General features: G+C 50.4%; 5 protein-coding genes across 5 annotated transcripts; 2 read left to right on the top strand and 3 right to left on the bottom strand.

Annotated features, from left to right (window-relative positions):
• Positions 1–453: 453 nt before the first annotated feature.
• Positions 454–3,458, bottom strand: FIBRA_00596 (uncharacterized protein; the record flags this gene model as incomplete). Its single annotated transcript, XM_012322487.1, has 13 exons — positions 454–560; positions 613–997; positions 1,055–1,220; positions 1,272–1,418; positions 1,473–1,617; positions 1,669–1,780; positions 1,839–1,877; positions 1,935–2,210; positions 2,265–2,364; positions 2,421–2,767; positions 2,826–2,915; positions 2,968–3,073; positions 3,148–3,458. The coding sequence occupies 13 exons, from the start codon at positions 3,456–3,458 to the stop codon at positions 454–456; spliced, it is 2,331 nt and encodes a 776-aa protein (XP_012177877.1).
• Positions 3,459–4,545: 1,087 nt separating this feature from the next.
• FIBRA_00595 (uncharacterized protein) lies at positions 4,546–6,720 on the top strand (the record flags this gene model as incomplete). Its single annotated transcript, XM_012322486.1, has 2 exons — positions 4,546–4,908; positions 4,963–6,720. The coding sequence occupies 2 exons, from the start codon at positions 4,546–4,548 to the stop codon at positions 6,718–6,720; spliced, it is 2,121 nt and encodes a 706-aa protein (XP_012177876.1).
• Positions 6,721–7,495: 775 nt separating this feature from the next.
• FIBRA_00594 (uncharacterized protein) lies at positions 7,496–8,899 on the top strand (the record flags this gene model as incomplete). The annotated part of the gene is made up of 4 exons (XM_012322485.1): positions 7,496–7,701; positions 7,768–7,836; positions 7,888–7,983; positions 8,038–8,899. 4 exons carry the CDS (start codon positions 7,496–7,498, stop codon positions 8,897–8,899), a joined length of 1,233 nt encoding a protein of 410 aa, XP_012177875.1.
• Positions 8,900–9,411: 512 nt separating this feature from the next.
• On the bottom strand, positions 9,412–10,782 carry FIBRA_00593 (uncharacterized protein; the record flags this gene model as incomplete). The annotated part of the gene is made up of 3 exons (XM_012322484.1): positions 9,412–9,446; positions 9,503–9,847; positions 9,909–10,782. The coding sequence occupies 3 exons, from the start codon at positions 10,780–10,782 to the stop codon at positions 9,412–9,414; spliced, it is 1,254 nt and encodes a 417-aa protein (XP_012177874.1).
• Positions 10,783–11,444: 662 nt separating this feature from the next.
• FIBRA_00592 (uncharacterized protein) lies at positions 11,445–13,127 on the bottom strand (the record flags this gene model as incomplete). Its single annotated transcript, XM_012322483.1, has 6 exons — positions 11,445–11,488; positions 11,540–11,696; positions 11,752–12,032; positions 12,089–12,245; positions 12,297–12,900; positions 12,955–13,127. 6 exons carry the CDS (start codon positions 13,125–13,127, stop codon positions 11,445–11,447), a joined length of 1,416 nt encoding a protein of 471 aa, XP_012177873.1.
• Positions 13,128–17,223: the final 4,096 nt, after the last annotated feature.

Below are 17,223 nucleotides of genomic sequence, written 5' to 3'. Positions count from 1 at the left end.
ACTGCATGTATCATAGTGCTTTGATCGCCAATACAGATTTGTTTTGTCTGCTATTGATGTTCGTAGCAGCTGAGGACTCTGGTCCAACATGGCATCCACTAACTTCGTCCTGACAAAAACGCAGTGAAGTGTGCAATACCTCTAAGTATTTTCTAATTGCATTGCGTATTCATGCCCCAGCAATGTTAGTATCAACCTTGTATGCTAACCAGGTACTGCGAAGTCTCATCCTAGGGAAAATGCATGTAGTGAATCAAACAAACCAAGTCACAAGTAACTCCTAGTCAGGAACTTAGTTTCGGCTTACTGATGGTATGAGGCGGTATAAACGGCTCTGTACCACTTCATACCATCGGCCACCATGAGCCTTCCTGCTGATAGTAGGTATTCGGGTGCATTAGTATTATGCCAAACACGTGGTATCTCGAAAGAAGACAGAAGAAAACATGTCTACTACGCTTGCGGATCGTAGGAGAGATCAGAATAGAAGAAATCACAGCTAGTGGGAGGTGCGCCAGTTGCCAAACCACTTGGAATGTCAACTCGTTCACCGGTTAAATCTACATTCATGATTAGGTTTACATCATGTATAGGCGGGACAAGTACACTTACCCAGCAATTTGATCTTGAGACCGATTTCGGTGAGTGCTTGTACAAACATCTCCGTTTCTTTGGAAGCGACATGACCGCCATCCTTCCGCAACATGTTAAGACCATCTGTCCAATCTGCCCATCTGGATTGGTCAGGAGCAATTTGATCCGCCAAGGAAGTGCCACTGGTAGTGAGGAGAGAGAAGGAGAGAGGAGACACTGCTACCGGGGAGCCCGGCGTGGGCACATCGATGTCCCGGGCAGTGCCAGGATACGGAGCACAGGTCCCAGTTGCGATCTCGTTCACAGCCGACAAGTCGATGCGCTCAGGCAGATCTTCTAAACCTTTCTTCATAGGGAATTTCGAGGTGGCATCCACATAATGTAAATACTTCAGCCCATTGTCCTAGCGATTGGCTATTATCAGCTCTCCAAGTACGGCTGAAAACATTGTCATGCCTACCAGCCGCATGAATCGCCAAGGACGATTAGGCCGCCTGACAGTTTCACGATGAGCTGTGGACGTCACAGGAATGGCATTCGTGAACCAAGCACCATCTAACAGACAGTGTATCCGCTGCTGGCGCACAAAGTCGAACGACTCCTTGTACAACTTTGCCCTCAGGTTTCTGACCGGTCTATTAAAATGCGAGACTAAGTTCGCCCAAGAGACGACTTACCTCATGGGAATCTTACTCATGATATCGTCTTCCATCTCGAGCTCCTGCATTTGTCTATCCCGGACTGCACGATATTCACACTGAGAAAAGTCATGCTCGACTTCATGCCATGCTCTGACGTTTTCGCGTCGTAGCGCAACATTCACTCTGGAAGATATATTATATCAAAGTGCAGATTACGATGAAGATAGTGGAACATACTGGCTTCGGGTAAGTGCAACCAGACGGGGGAAGTCATTTTTCGAAGCACCACTTTCGTTCCACATGCGAAGAAAGAACTGCGTTGCTAGTGTGTGCACTTTAAGGAAGTTGAGGAAGAATGGCTGAAATGTTGTGGTAGTCGAGTCTAAGCAAGGAGATTAGTTGGGGTGTGCAGGAAGTAGATGGAGCAACACACATCCAGGGGAATATATTGCCCAGTGTTCTGAAAGTAAATCCACAACCTCGTTCGAAGCCTTCGCGATGGGGCATCTTCGTTCATCGGGTCGACTACGTTGCTCCTGAACGACCTAAACATAGCAGGTCACTGGGCGCTAAAGCCTTCGTTGATGCATACATCACACATACCTTGGCCCAATAATCAGGATCTTTTGCTACGAAATATCTCTGGTATGGACACGTATTGAGTTCATCATACACGTCAGCGACTGTGTGAACGCGCACCAAACAGTGTAACCCGAGCAAACCGACTTGCCGAAATTCCTGCGTCAGATCCTCACTGTCGAAGCCAAGCTTCCTCCATCGCCATACCTCAACCTCAGAAGTATCCTCGCTGATCCTGCTACTGGACCATATATACTTTAAAATGGCGGCATGGGATTCCTCAATTTCTGGCTCAACCGGAGTTGTCTTCTCCTTGTACGTGACCCGCATCATATTTGCTTGGAAATCCAAGATGCAGGACGTCAAGTCCTCAATAGTATGCGAGGACATAAGACGCTTTCCCATACCAGTCAAATTCATAGCCCTCAGTCAGAGGGAAGACAGACGTACAATCACCGCCTTACGAACATTCAGCCTTTCAAGAGATGTGGTAAATTCATCCCATCGAGCATCCGTCATGTTAGCAAGGAGAGAATTGATGAGCATCATGCTGCGAAGACGAGGCGATGTTTATGTCAAATCGCACCGAACGATTGTTGTTCGCACCTATACAACGCCATTGTGGTATCCGCACTCCCCAGGCGTTCTACGACAGTCTCGAGTAGTCGTGTCTCCTTGCGCATCTGCTCGAACACAACCTCGAATCCATACCGATAGACTGAGTCAGGGGGTGGAGCTGGTGGTCCTCTGCTTGAGCTTGCAAGGTTGGCAGTAAGCGTACTGGCTGGAGATGCTTCCACTAGTTTCTTGAGGATCGCGGTTGCGGGTCGGCAAACGTTGATTAACGACTGCTTGGAAGAAAGGATCTGGACAATTTTGAGTATGAATTCGTCGTCAAGGTCATTCCATCCACGATCCAATTCCATGAGGTTCTGCATCGCAGTTAGAGCATACTAGTGACAGATGACATCAGTCATCTAAATATTACCAATATGACATAGTGGGACATACTGCGAGGGTATTCCCGTGAGTTGTGTTTATTATATTTATGAGTTCAGCCAAGCCATCCCGTCGAAGAAATTCCTCTGCGAATTGTTCCTCCTAGTCCCTTGTCAGATATGCAAGAATGTCAATACTTTAGTCACTGACTCACGCGAATATACCTGCGAAGTGAGGTCAAGGCCAGTCCCAATTTCGCATCCCGGAGTATCAACTTCTCGACTATTTCTGTAGCTTCGAGAGCGGGGGCGCTAACAAGTCTGGACTCGTCAAGTACCAATATAGGTGCGCAAATGTGAACAAGTTCTTTCCACAGCCAGAAAACAATACCTACTTCAGATTGATCTTTGCTTTGATCTTCTTCCGGAGATTATCGTTGGTAACCAGTTCATCATTCTCGTCTCTGAGAGCATACATTGAAGGGGGATCTTTGAGCTTTAAATTGATACACAGCTGGCGAATTACGTCATCCACGGGGAGAGTTGGTTCGATGCGAGTCCGGACAGTAGAACCATCCTTGGTAGTCACGTTGTTTGTAGGTACAAGTCCCCCTCGGGCTTGTGGTGCAGGGCTACTGCCATTCGCAGCGGACGTTGGTGTTGGTGACACAGTAGGCTTAGAAGAGCCTTCTCCATTGCTAGACATGATGCGTAACGAATGAGAGATGTCTGAGATAGATAGACAGAGTCAGAGTGCGCTTCATGACAAAAGCGATGGGTAAAAACAAATAAAACACTCCACAATTTCGCTCTTCTGTCAGAATCCTAGGATGGAGACAGGGACATCTGTGCAACAAAAGGTGATTGAATATCACCAGCAACAGATGTAATGATCCGACAAAACGACGCCAACAAATACCGTTGCAAACTAGGCATGCATTACAGTCCTACGACAGGGATCCATTCCGCACATGGATAAGATATGACTCACAAAAGCCTTGATGCTCAAGTAAGATGTGAACGCGTCACAGGGTACTGGGCGCGGCGCACCTACGTTGAAAGTAGAGTGAGAAACGTGAACACAGTCAAAATACAATTGGATATGAATCAGAATCGCGAAGTGACATCCAGCGTGCCAGGAGGCACTCAGACTGACGTGCAAATAAAAAGCACTCATCCGCTCAGGTTCACCAGGATTAATGGCTACTCACCAACACTAGTACTTAGATATATGCCTAGCCACGAGATGGAAAGGGAAGTGAAAGTGAAAGATGCAAATAATGATAGCAATAATGCAGGGCTGGTCACGCAGAAAGCCAAGCAGATAGCTCTGCAGCTTCGCAGGCGGTGTATAATATCAAAAAGCAGACGAGTGGCGATGTACTGGAGATATAGCACGCCGGAACGAGAGAAAGCCAAGATATCGATAGTAAGCAGAAAATCCTTATAGTGCAGAGATTTGAGATGTTTCGCCGACACCGTCGTCGTTGTCGTCTTGGAGGCGAGCCTGAGGCATGAACGTATCAAAGCAACGCTGACGCAAAAACCGCGGTGGAACAAGCGCCGAACCATTCTTTGTCTCGTCTTGTCAACGCTTCGACTGTGCCACATTCACTCGCTGAATTAAACACGTCCGAGTATCGCAGCGGGCTCGACAACAAGTTTGACGAGCTGGATGTCGATTACGCTGGTATGCCAGCCTCACGAGGACACAAACTGGCTGTCAGCCTCATTGACATCCCTCTTACCGAAACAACGACAATATTGGGTTCAGGTCAGCACAGACTATAGATATGGCGCCCCCTGTCGACTCTCTAGCGCCGCCTGGGATACAACATGCGGTGGTTACCTCCAGCTCGTCAATCACGCTCAGCATTCAGGCTTTTAGTTCCCTCGACAACCTCCTTTCCGTCTCGACAATTCTTCCATCCATCTCTGACGATTTACTTGCACTGGAAAACAATGATATTCCGTCTTTTCCTTCTGTAACAAACCCTGGATTATATACCCACCTCTTCCAACCAGCTGTGCTCAAGTCGGATCCCACCATTGGTCGAAAGTCTGCATGTGATCTCACTCAGTCTACCATTACCATCCCAACTCGACCTCGCTTGAGAGTCATGTTGATGGAATCCATCTGCGTAAATCAATGGGCGGTGAGTAGATGTCTTCGCGCTTGATATGGGGACATTTGATCGCCATTTAAACAGGAGAATGTCCTCATCCTTGATCCCCTCGACCATGTTATTTGGAATGAAAGGGATCATGAAGAAGACATTTCGTTTTGCTTTCCTGCACTTCCTTGGATACCGGAGGGTTCTATATTTGCTCCGGAACTTTTACACGCAATTTTGGACAGCCGCCATCCTGGACGCTATCGTCCGTCGATCCGGAGTTCTCGATCCAATTCTCCTCTTTCTCCTACAGCTCAATGTGGAGATGGAGGAAGTGAGTGCGGACTGACCAACGAAGCCATCAGCGGGAGTCGCCATCTCATTCATGTGCTGAATAGTGAAGGGCGAGTGGCCTTAGAGAACGTGACGCCAATAGGCTTGCCTACAATCATGGTCTCAAACTCGACAGCAGTGCTTCCTATCTCACTGGAATCGTCTCAGAGCATAGCCCATCTCCCTTTAGCCGTTCGGAGAGGCAAGAAGGTTCCCGCTGCGTTAACTGTGAAAGCTTCGAACGATCAGGGAAAAGAGCAAGATCCTTATCCTGGCATACCGAGTCCATTCTTGGGCTCTCCTTCAGCTTCTAGCCCTACTTTCGACCTTGCAACGAATCCGGCCGCCTCTTCCATGGGTCTGGAGGCAATGTGTACTGATCTGCATTCACGTTGTCCTGAGTTGCGCTCCTCTCTGTCGGTCGAGAGCCCGGATGACCTCCGATGCCACTGGGGCACCGTTCATCGTAACAAGTACGCCGAAGCTTTGTCTGGCGATGAAGACGATTGGGCGTTTGCTCAAGACTTGTTAGAGAAATTTGGCGGCAAACCGCCGTATTTGCCTGATTCCTATTCTCAGTCACCATATACTGGCGATACGCGAGCTGTTGCAGAGGTCTCCGCTACTGACTCGCTTACTTGGGGAATGTCGCCGACCTTGACTAACCCGGCTGAGGATTCTTTCTCGAGCTCCACACCGATGAATCTTCGGCAACAGCGACGAAAGACTGTGATAATCGAAACTCCGGTCAACTACAAAGACACTCAAGATGCTCCTGTGAGTGGCTTGGAGATAGCTCGTGGCGTACTTGAGGATTGCAAACCTCTGCCAATTGAAAGCTTTAGTCCATCTGATAGTGAGTTTTCTTGCGAGCATTGTCGTCAGTCGACGCCCGTTCCATCTCGACCATCTAGCACTGCGAGCATGCGCCCCACGAAGGGGATACTGAAGGAGAAGAAGAGTGTTCGATTCTCTCTCGCGCCAAGCAAGCACGAATGCTCTTCAGACGAACACGATGCACATGCACATAGGGTTTCCGATCCTGTGACGCTTCATCATTCAACCTTGTCAAATAAACCTAGGTCTCCGCTTCAACACAGTTTTTCCCCCTTCAATGGAGAGCTACGCCTAGTTTCTCCTAGCAAGAATGCAAGCATATGTGGCTTCCCTAAACATCCCGCCTTGCGCAACATTGCGCGATCTTCCTCTTCGCAGCTAGATAGCCCACAAACACCCACTCCGACGGTTCTCTCGGATCAGCAGTGCACGCCCCTACGGTCTCTGAAGGTTCGACAAAGCCTCCCAGCCAAACGTCACTCCAATGTCATCCTCACTGGCGAGACCGAACACAAGAGCACCGCAGGAGACAACCGTGCGAAGTCCAGGAGGCTCAAAACTGCGTCTACACCTCTTTATGTTCGTAACGGCGGTGAGAACTTCCGCGTGAGACGTGACTCTGGGGGACAGAAGAGCCGTATGCCTGTACCGTTTCGCACCATTTTAACCAAGCTCAGAGCCTGAGCATGGGAACTCGATTTCAGAATAGGCATGTATTGTATCCGAGGCGAGTCCACCTTTTATACACATTCGTTTGTCTCCTTTGTACACGGGTCAGCTTGGGTTTAGCCTCGTTTGTGGGCATTTTGTGGTCTTGCCATACAAAGTATCGATTGACATAGAACGCGACCCGCAGCCCTTAGCTTGTGACCTCCCGTTGCGCTTTCTGTGTTGTGATCAGCACTGCAATGTGATGCGCATGTCACTGATGCGAAAAGATGCTCGGCAACGATGATAATTCGGTATCATTTCGGGGAACTATTTGACTCAGAATCTTGGCCTTACGCTTCGTCAGGTGTATTTGCCGCTGGCGATTAGGGCGTTCGGAGGCTCTGTTCGACTTCAAGTACTTAGCGCCGATACCTGGAACTGCCTTGTCATTCGCTTTTTGCGTAGTTGGTTCATCGCTAAGAACGAATTGTGCTTGCTTGTCTCTTTCCTAGAGCTTTGAACAGTGATTTGCACAAGTTCTGCAGCGCCACACTGACCATGACAGTGCATGCATTTGTATGCCCACAAATGCGCACAATTATGTCCACGGCACTGACGTTGCAACGCTTCTTGATGTGCCGGCGATTTTGCTGATTGGGATTGTCGATGGATCCGGCTCCACTCTGGATTCTCAGGCTTCAACCTCCGGGCCTCTCCATGTCAGCACAAAAGAACCCCTTGTATTGTCCAGGCAGGTTTGCCTCACTATCTTCCTCGCTTGTCAGATCTGCATCTAATATAGTCCGTGATGAACCTGAGTCGCTTCCTTCTTGTTGCGGAGGGGGGTGGGCCACAGCGCACGGCACTCTCTGTGGCAGGTCATAGCGCTTCTGAGGCATCTCCCAAGGCTATAAAGATCGCTGCCAGAATGCGATTTCTCCAGACACCACAACGCCATTCCCCGGTACCGCTCCACAAGCCAAGCCCACCCATGTCCGCACCCTACAGCGACTCGTATGTATCCTCCCCACTGAACACTCACACTGTGATTTGTCCAATACTAAGATCATCCGTTGACAGTACACATTGGAGTAGCAGTGGCTTCAACCAGCCAGATCCTTCTGCGCCATCACATCCATCGGCGGCATCGTACGTCTCACTTTGACATCTCTTGCTCTTTTCATTCATTTGAAGCCGCAGCGCCGATGATATTTTCGCGGACGTGATTGATCCGGCGACTCAAAGAGCGGTTACGCAAGCCACGTCTCATTTCGACATCGGCATGAGCGCAAAAGTGTATGCTTATGTCTTGTTTCATGACTCAAGATTTCTCGCTGATGTAGCACCCAGGTTATCCTATGCTTGTCAGTCGACTGTTGGGCACGACCAGTGCGTTCAATTCTATGAGATGCTCTGGGACTATCACGGACCCGCGTTCTATAAAATGATGATGGGGTCTGTTGGTGCCGTCGCCCAATGGGAGCCTGCATACGAAAGTCCGTTATGGTACGCAATTCAATTAGATCCTCGTGCTGCACGACAAGCCGGAGAGCAAGCATGTGCGCGGGTAGGAGTCTCATTCCCTAGCCATGTGGTCTTTCCGCCAATGGCCAACGAGTTTGTCCGGATTTCCCTCACGGAGAAGTTATTGGCGCTGAATGTACCCAACATGTCGTCACCGGCCGATTTTTACGCCTTTGGCGCACCTTCGCAGGTGGGGTATCAGCCTTCGATCACATTCAACATGTTCAGTGACAGTTCAAGCTATGCGTCGAACTCGATGGCCATGCCACAGTCTCTCGATTGGACTTCTATATCAATGCAGCAACCGGCTAGGCTTCCTGCTCAGCCTGCCGAGTCTAGTCTACCTGTGTTATCGGGAATGTCTCAAGTCAACTCTGTGGCTCCTGTTGCTGCGCCATGTGACCCAGTAGCCTCTAGTTTTGGAGAAACACTGGCTTCGACAGGAACGTCCAGGGAGCACTCCGCTTTTAACCTGGGAGAAGCTATCGGTCCTAAGCCAATGATGTCGAATACTAGCGCAAGCGGGAAAGTCATGTCAACGCTCTCATCGCTAGCCGAGCGGTGTTCACATCCGGCGCAAAAGCGAGAGCGAGAGGCAACCTCGCCTGAAAGCCTTGACGAAGCCCCACTACGCAGATCGAAGAGGATAGCAGCAAGGTGCACGTCGTCCACGGCCTCCAATTTCTGAACAATCATTTAGTTTGCTGTTGTTAGTGGTTTCGTGACTAATTCATGACCTCGTCGCTCTTTACATTCCCGTATTTCGTTTCGTTCTTTTCATACTCCCTGAGTGCTTCCATCATGTACATTTTCCGTAGTAGTGTAGTTTGTCCCCTGTCATTTGTATTGTAGGTACTGTACGTTGAAATATACTCGTTGCTCCATCATCCGAGTTATGTGTGGTATGGTGCTGTTGCTACTAAAGGTAATAGTTTGTTCTGCAAGGCTTGCCGTGTATGAGTTTATGAGGCAGAACTTACGGCCCATGGTTCAACGTCCCCAATTCCTTTCAGAAACTCGAAGATATAGTTGTGAAATACACGAATCAGAAGCTCGTCAAATAAATGTCTATAAATGGCGTCAGGAAAGTCGTTCGTCGTGAGGACCGATAGATGATTGTAGTGCTATCAGTCAGTATTTTATCCTGTTTATGATTCACTTGCATGCAAGGTACACACCTGTATTTACCTCTTCTGCGTTTCACCCAGTCTCCCACCATGCTTGGTCTCGATGAGCTGTGAACAGTGTTAGATAGGTTGAAGCTGACAGATGAGTCTACAAGGGTACTTACTACGTTGAAAGCGTATTATGCTACGGGTAGCCGAGCGCGGAAAACGACGTGGAATTTCGGACTTCATCCAAACTTCCTTGTCTTGCTTCGTCTCGAATCTATATTGAAATATGAGTTGTACCAGCTTCTTCGATAAAGGTTCAGACGAAATAATCGCGTCGATATCGTCACAGCCATATGTATCGAGGTGGGATTCCGTAAGGAATGGCGATACTTCCAGAATGATAGATTTCAGAGCTGCAGACTTCAACTGAATGAGAATTGCCGATATCCACGAAGCACCGTCGGCTAGCTCCAGGCAAATCGATTTGAGTCCTGAATTATCTGCTAGTATTGGCTTCTTTTCTATGCATAAGACTGAGGACAAAACTTCTTGTTGAAGTAATGTGATCATGACAAAACATACCGGCTGGTAGAACACTGGTTACCCATAAGTCCCTATACTGATTGAGCTGAAAATGTTGCAAAGACTTCCCTGAGGCTTGCAGCAATCTGTCAATATGATTGATATCCTCCTGTCGGGCATCCATGATTATGATTGTCGCGAGAGACGCAGTAGACATATCCGCAAGCAAACACTCGACCATGTTTCCTGACATCTCCATGAACTGCATGGCAAGGCAAGAGAGGCTCCTTCGCGGTTTGCGTAGCTCAATGGTTTTACTGTAAATGTCTTTTGACACATACAACGCATTGCAGGCTAGCACGGAGAGGTGAGGGAGGGAGGATAGGAGGCGACCCATGGCAGTGTAGGTCGAGAACTTGACGTAGTTCAGCTCGAGGGTGGTAACGGACGTGAACTCACATAAGGAGATATGGAAGACGTCGTGTGTGGGAGGAAAGACATAATCATCCGTAGTATGCATGTTAATGTGCAAAATGCGAACCGACTTCAATTTCCGAGCGAGCATTAACGGAAAGGTTCCAACTGCCTTTGACTGCTTCTCAAACGGCCACAATGCAACCTCTCTGACAAATTCCTCCAGAAAGGGATATAGGCGAATCTGTTTAGCGAAAGAGGAGAGATGGCGAGAAGTTGGGATCTCAACGCGATAGAAAAGATGAAGCCGGCTCCTAGGCAGCCATGCTCGACATGTCAGCGCACATGCAAACAGATCTTGACGGCTATCTCGAAATCCACCCATCCGGTCGACCGCCGGGATAAAGTCGATCACTCGCTCCCAAACTTCAGTGGGAAGAGCTGGAACTCTGGGTATTTCGAGTATGTGGTCCTGTAACATGTTGAAAATGGAAGCTGATGAGCTTCCTGGATCCACCATGATAGTCCCAAATGTCATTTAGGCGATCCGACGAGCTGTGGTCCAGATGAGTTTCTTGTATTCGTAGCAGAGGTCAGGAACAGGGGCGCGAGACTATCAGCCAACACCTCACCGTAGCTAATGACGAGCTTCGAAGACGAGACAAGCTGGCTTGCGTTTGAAGAGTTTTCCGTGGCGCGAGTATGAAGGCTATGCTTCAAGGCAGAGACCGCCTTTCCCGGGCAAAGTGGTTCGCTTCGAGTGGTCAATCAGTCGACTCTTTGTCGCCGCTCATGGTTACCATCTGACGCCGTGAAAAGCGCCATCGACTGAGCAGCAAATGTGACCGCTTATGCAAGTCAATTCAATTGAACGATCTGAGAAAGTCCAGGTCAACGTTATGTAAGAGCTTGGCGGATCGGGACACCACATACCTAGATGCCTACAAAGGACCTTAAATATGGATCAAAGCGTATAAATAGCGATGCAAGTGGCGAGGAAGAAGCGACTCAATGCTACAGGTCACAGAGTACGAGAGAGTTGCAGATACAAGTGCATAAATAATGAAGCGACTGTCGGAGAGAAACTTTAACGTAAAGCTACAAGCAACAGGAGGCGCAAAAGTGGTGGATACAGGAAGCCGCCTATAATTAGGCGACGTGGGATCGCGGAAGGGGTATTGGTTATAGGGTGGCGGATGTGCGCTCGAGGATAGATCGTTGACGACCTGCGAAGCAATATCAGTTTCTGTATTCCCACTCAAACATGAAGAACTGACCGGACAGCGGGGATTTGGACCGCCACTTGTCTAGCGCAAACAAAATTTGACCGAGGGGCGCGAGCAACGTCGATAAATTGGAAGTGTTGATAGCATTCTGAGCTCTGGCAGTGATGATGCCACAGACAAACACATTCGAAACAATAATCAGGAGCACCTGCAAACGACAATCAGCGGACGAAAATCATGCGTGAATGATTACTTGCCGAGACAACAGGGTTGATATACTGAATCACGCTCAAGTTGAGCTTTTGCAGTGCACTTAAAGCGTACTGAGCGGCATTCCAAGACATTCCACTAGAGGAGGCCACTCGAAGCTCCATGGGTTCATAAAGCTTGATGAGTGTACAACAGGTCAGAATGTGGATGGTCACCAGGCTCCGGACAACATCCACGCGCGCGGCGTCAATATGAGATATTGAAGGGAGGGCCTTTCTAAATTTTTCAATGCGATTGCTGAGGTGGTTGAAGCTAGCTTGAAATGTGGAGCTGGCTGAAGGACAGAAGTCGATGGGTCAATATTAAGGCGTGAGATGTGACGAGATTTACCAGGGTTCCAACGTAAAGCAAGATCATTGGCGGAAACAAACAGTGACACAGCCTTTGCATGCAACGCAAGTATACTCTGCTCGGCGGTCTCGGGTCCGGGGTTCTGCAAGAATAACTGTACAGTGCGGGTAGATCGCCAGCCTGCAGGTGACGGTTCCTACAAGGATATGGTCAGTATCGTGTTATGAACCGGACTTCAGGAACTTACACTCTCGTATCCGCCCATGTCCAGCGGCCAAGGAACGTCAATCTGTGTGCCTTTTGATTCGTCGTCGGTAAATACCGATGGAGAGCCCAATAGCACACCCCAGCACTTGTCCAAAATGTAAACAGTCCAGAATGCATTGATTCTTTCTCCTTCCTCGACACGGTCGGCTGGCGGGTTCAGACGGTACCAGAGACCGCCCGAGGCAGTGGTCGAAGGTCGTGATGTTCGGATCTGATGCAGCTTACAAGCCAGTGCAATCGATGCAGCTGCCTTCAGGTGATAATTACCTTCCGTAGAGCGATTGTTGTCGAAAAAGTAGTGCGTTAAGAGAATCTCCGTTTGGAGAACATATATGATAGACGGTGAACTAGTGTCGGACATTGCGGATGGGATGGCCTCCAGAGCGCGCGACAGGAAGCCGGATTGCTGAGATTGAGACTGGATATTTCCTGAAAATTGAGCACCCAAAAGATAGATTATGTTCAGTAAGGCGGAGACGTGATAGGGATGTCTGGAGGACCGAAAGGAAGAGATATACTGTAGAAAACGAGCGACGTTCAAGAAGAAGCCTGCTTCAGAGGCGTACTTGAAGAAGTGTCGCATCCTGTGGTTCTTCGTCAACATGTGAGAGGTGCGTACTACGCGTGACTTCGCTCACAACGAATGAAGATGTTCGTTTTGAGGCTGCGCAGGTTGTGCCACCCGTTGTGCGGCCTGCGACTGGCGCCAGGATTCATAAGGATCGTGCAGAATTAAAGGAGCGGCAGCACTCTCGAGCTCAGCAATACGACCCTCTAGCTGGATCACCTGCTCCTCGAGAAGCTGCGACATGGTGGGACCAGAGCCATCGGCATACTCGCAATCCGTGCCTCGATTGGCCGCCTCGCATTGTCCACATGCAGGTCTACCGCTATCGCATCTCTACTCAATACAATGAGTTAATGTCTCGAGGCGTATAAACTTGTGTATACCATCTTTCTTCGCCTATGAAATATTAGCCTTGTTCATTTTAGCCACCTCAGTGCTCACCTGCATCTTAGACACGCCTTGCCTCTTTCAAGAGAGCCTGGGAGGGCTGTAGCAGCAGACATCAGATCTTTTGACAGGGAAGGTGAAGAGAAAGGTAATCCTGGTTGTCGTGACTGCTACATCCTGACGGGTCCATGCGAGCCTTATAGCAAGCGAATACATGGCTGTGTCGTGCAGAGATACGTCGTGTGTTCAACTCTGTATCCCGGTGCATGAACATGCAGCTGCGCCCATCGGTCGTGCGCGCTTGCAGCAAAGCAACTGTGACACTGCGGGTGGCGCACTCAGTATTGATGGGCACCTTCGATCCGCTTGCAAACATCGTGCTGCGCAGAGAGCTGTGAACTCCAGAAATGGAACAGATCAGAGTTACGCTGCACCAACGGCGACATTCCCAGCCGCATTTGTGCTCGTATACAGAGAGAATCGCGTTTGGCGCTTACAACGCACAACACGATCACGTGGTCGCGTATACAGCCCACGTCGCTTCGTCGAGTCGACGAGTCGCTGCGGACCGGTGCAGGGCCTTGACTGCGCAGGAAGACCTACTTGTTCGCGATGTCAACCTACAGAGCTTCGTGCTCTTGCGGCTGCAGCGAACTGTCTCTTGACAAGTTTCACCGCAAGAAGAAGAAATCTCCTGGCCCTGGCGCTCACAAGGCTGTTAAAGTATTGCTGTTCAATGCGCAGTACGTGTCGAGAATTTACTGCTCATAGAACTCACATATCTCGACACCATGTGGCTTCCTTTCGGCGATGCTTGCACAGAACCCAGGCGGCGGCGCCCGGCACTGATGCAGCGGTCCCAGCCGGGCACAGTCGAGCAACGGGCGATGCGACAAAGAGTGACCTCATATTCTCTGGCTGACTGCGGAGACGAGAAGCCGTATAACAAGGGAGAAGGAACCGAGAGCTGATTTTCTAGAGCCATTAATACTGGACACGCGCCATCCGACGACACCTCGTGGAGGTACAGAAAATAATCCAAATTATGCCATAAAGAAGTCGTTGGCAGAGATAACAAGTTTTGAGCGAAAAGCGCGTACAGACAGAAGCCAGCGGGCACTCCAAAATAAAGCTGCGAGTGATTTCGCTTGGGAGATATACCTCGAACTATTTGGGCGCTCTGCGTTTAGCCTTGGTGTTTTAAGCATTGCCTGACCAGTGTATCCTTGTCATATTCCAATGTGATTACTCGCCTCAATTGCCGGTAACGCTCACAGAAGACCCATCATGAACACACATGCTGCGCTACCTGTTTGCATTTTCCTAGCAGAGTATCGTCCGTAGCCGCTACAAGATACATCTGAGCAAGAATGAACCTGACTTTAAACGCCAATTTGTGAAAATGACTCCCCTGGGCACGCGTCTTCGCGGCGGTGCAAGTATTGTGACGCATCATACCCTTGAAGGGTCCGAGAGCTGAATTGGACCAAAAGAGATAAGATAAAGGCGCACGATTGTTTTATGATTCCCGTGCAAAGTAGATGTCAGACAAGTAGATAGTAGTGTCGCACGTTAGGGACGCATAGCTGCTTCTAAGACGACAAAAATATCACTGCTAATAGCAAGCTAATGACATCCACTGTGGGATGCGGATCAGCACCGATGTCCGCGACGGTCGCTGTATCCAGTCCATTCATAGACGTCGATACCGCATGAACGAAAGGGATGGTTATCGGGGCAAGAGCGAGGTAGGAGTTCAACCTGTTGCTCTAGGTTGCAGGAAGTCGAGGGAGTTCGCAGGGTACCCGCGAAGGTTTTCTGTTGCAGGCGATAGATATGGAGGTCGCTGTTCCGACCTCCCATCGGAGCACCTGTGCGAGAAAGACACATGGTTCAGAAAGTTTCTATATGATATTGTGATGGATAACAAATACACTGTGAGAACAGCTCAAGGCCTCAGGCCTCCTGGATTTCGAAAAGATCGACATGTGTCCTCCTGTCAGCGACAGTTCATCGCCATGCGCGCTTAATCGTGAGCCATAGAATCACGAGCCCCTCACTGGGTTGTCATCAGCCCCAGACACCGTATTTCCATGTCGTGCATAGAGTTCGACGGTTGCTGATTGAGCAGCCATGAACGTGGGTACTTCCACGCACGCACATGAAGAAGTGGACCATTTCTGAATGAACACTAATCGCTACGCTCAAGCCTCGGCGTGCCGACAGAGTTGAACCATCTTTATCAAGAACAAGGTGAGAGTACGTCTCACTACAGATGTCATCATTATGGACCCCGGTGGCTCTCAAAACGTAGAACAAGAGAGCCATAAGCAAACGCTGGGCGGGGGTACGCAGGCCGAAACCCGACGTTTTCATTTCCCCGACTTGGATGATTCCCTGCAAGTGCTGTTGTTCAAGGCAGTATAATTAAAGTATAGACAACTGTGACTCACCAGTGTTTCACGCGACTGTCCGGATGAGGTCCCGGACTGGGAAGCAACATGGCGTGTGTCTGAGGCGGGTTCGAGGTTGCATTGAGGTTGCCTGAACAGGATCAGCAGACACGGCCGGGCTCAGAATTCGAAGTTCAAAGCAAGTTCGAGAAGCGAGAAGGCATGAGAAGGGAAGAGAACTGAAGAGAGCTGGCCTGGGGTTCGCTGAAACGTGATGGGGCTGTAGGCAAGACAATAGGAGTTCGGGGCGTGGCAGCAGCCCGACCGCTCTTCCATAGCGCGCGCACTGGCGCTTGTGCCTTGTCCACGGCCTCGACGCCCGCTGCTGCCTGCCAGGGCGATATTCAAACAACCATCTTTTGCGCAGCGGAAGATGACAAACAGACTGAGTAGCCATTGAACATCGAGCGCCCCGGCCGTCCTGGTTTAGAGTTAACGTTGAAATGACAGAACAATGCAACAGTCAAACGTTGACACGAGCGCCACACGCGCGATACAACCCTCTCTGTGTATCGGGTTATGTTTTACTTTTTTCATATCATCTCTCGACACACAGCGTCCCGGTGTCCACCCGGTGGCCCCGCCCTGTGGACAGTTCTCCCACATATCGCTCTGCAGACACAGGTGACAATCCACGGGATGCGACTGATGCGCGATGCAGGCTTGCAGATAAGTGCCGTCGTCTCAGCAGACGCGTGGTCCTCCGAGCGGCATCCACCTAAATCACGGCATTGCCATCAGCCTTGCATCACACACGCAAATCAAACGCACTGCTGACGTCCATGGCGTTCCCTCGCCCACCCCGCACTCAGCCTCCGAGGATTCGAACTGCCATCGCCCGCATCATCCCAACCGTCTCTCCGGACGAATCGTCCACGTCATAAGCTGGCCAGTCCGCTGACACTTGTCCATATGGAGGATAAACCCATCTCCCTATCCAATCTCTTGCTTCTCAAGTTCTCCCTGCGCAACAGCTCCCGTTCGCAGGCGTGCTTCCCGAATTCGAAGCCTGCCATCGTTGCAAGGGAATCTCTCCCGACATGATTACGCCCGCAGCGCACGACCAGCATGGCCGCGCACCCCCTCGCAGCGCCACGCCACTCCCGCAATCGCGACAGCACGATAATCGCTGCGCGCCGCACCCGCTTCCGCGCGTCCCAGGCCCGGCATCCTCAGCACACGCCGACCGGCGACAGTCCCCAGGCTCCCAGCCAGCGACAACCACCCCACCGCCCCCGCGCGCCAGCGCAGCACAGACCCCGGCGTGGGCTCCGAGCACGCACGACGACCGCACGCCCGGACGGGCCGCTCCCCCCCCCTTCGCAGGGCAGGCAGATCCGTTCACGCGCACCCATGGGGGCGGGCATGGGATAGCCCGCGGTGCCCACGCCGGCACGCGTAGGGTGCACGCCTCGCCGGACCCACAGCTCTGTGCCCAGCTGCGCGCGCTGTCGCAACTGTCTCCGACCCGGATGCCTGCCACGGGGGAGGGGGGGGGG

This window comes from Fibroporia radiculosa (genome assembly GCF_000313525.1).
Source record: "Fibroporia radiculosa TFFH 294 genomic supercontigs, scaffold274, whole genome shotgun sequence".
Classification (NCBI taxonomy): Eukaryota; Fungi; Basidiomycota; class Agaricomycetes; order Polyporales; family Fibroporiaceae; genus Fibroporia; species Fibroporia radiculosa.
The sequence above is the reverse complement of the archived record's forward strand: the minus strand, read 5'-3'. Positions and strand labels throughout refer to the sequence as shown.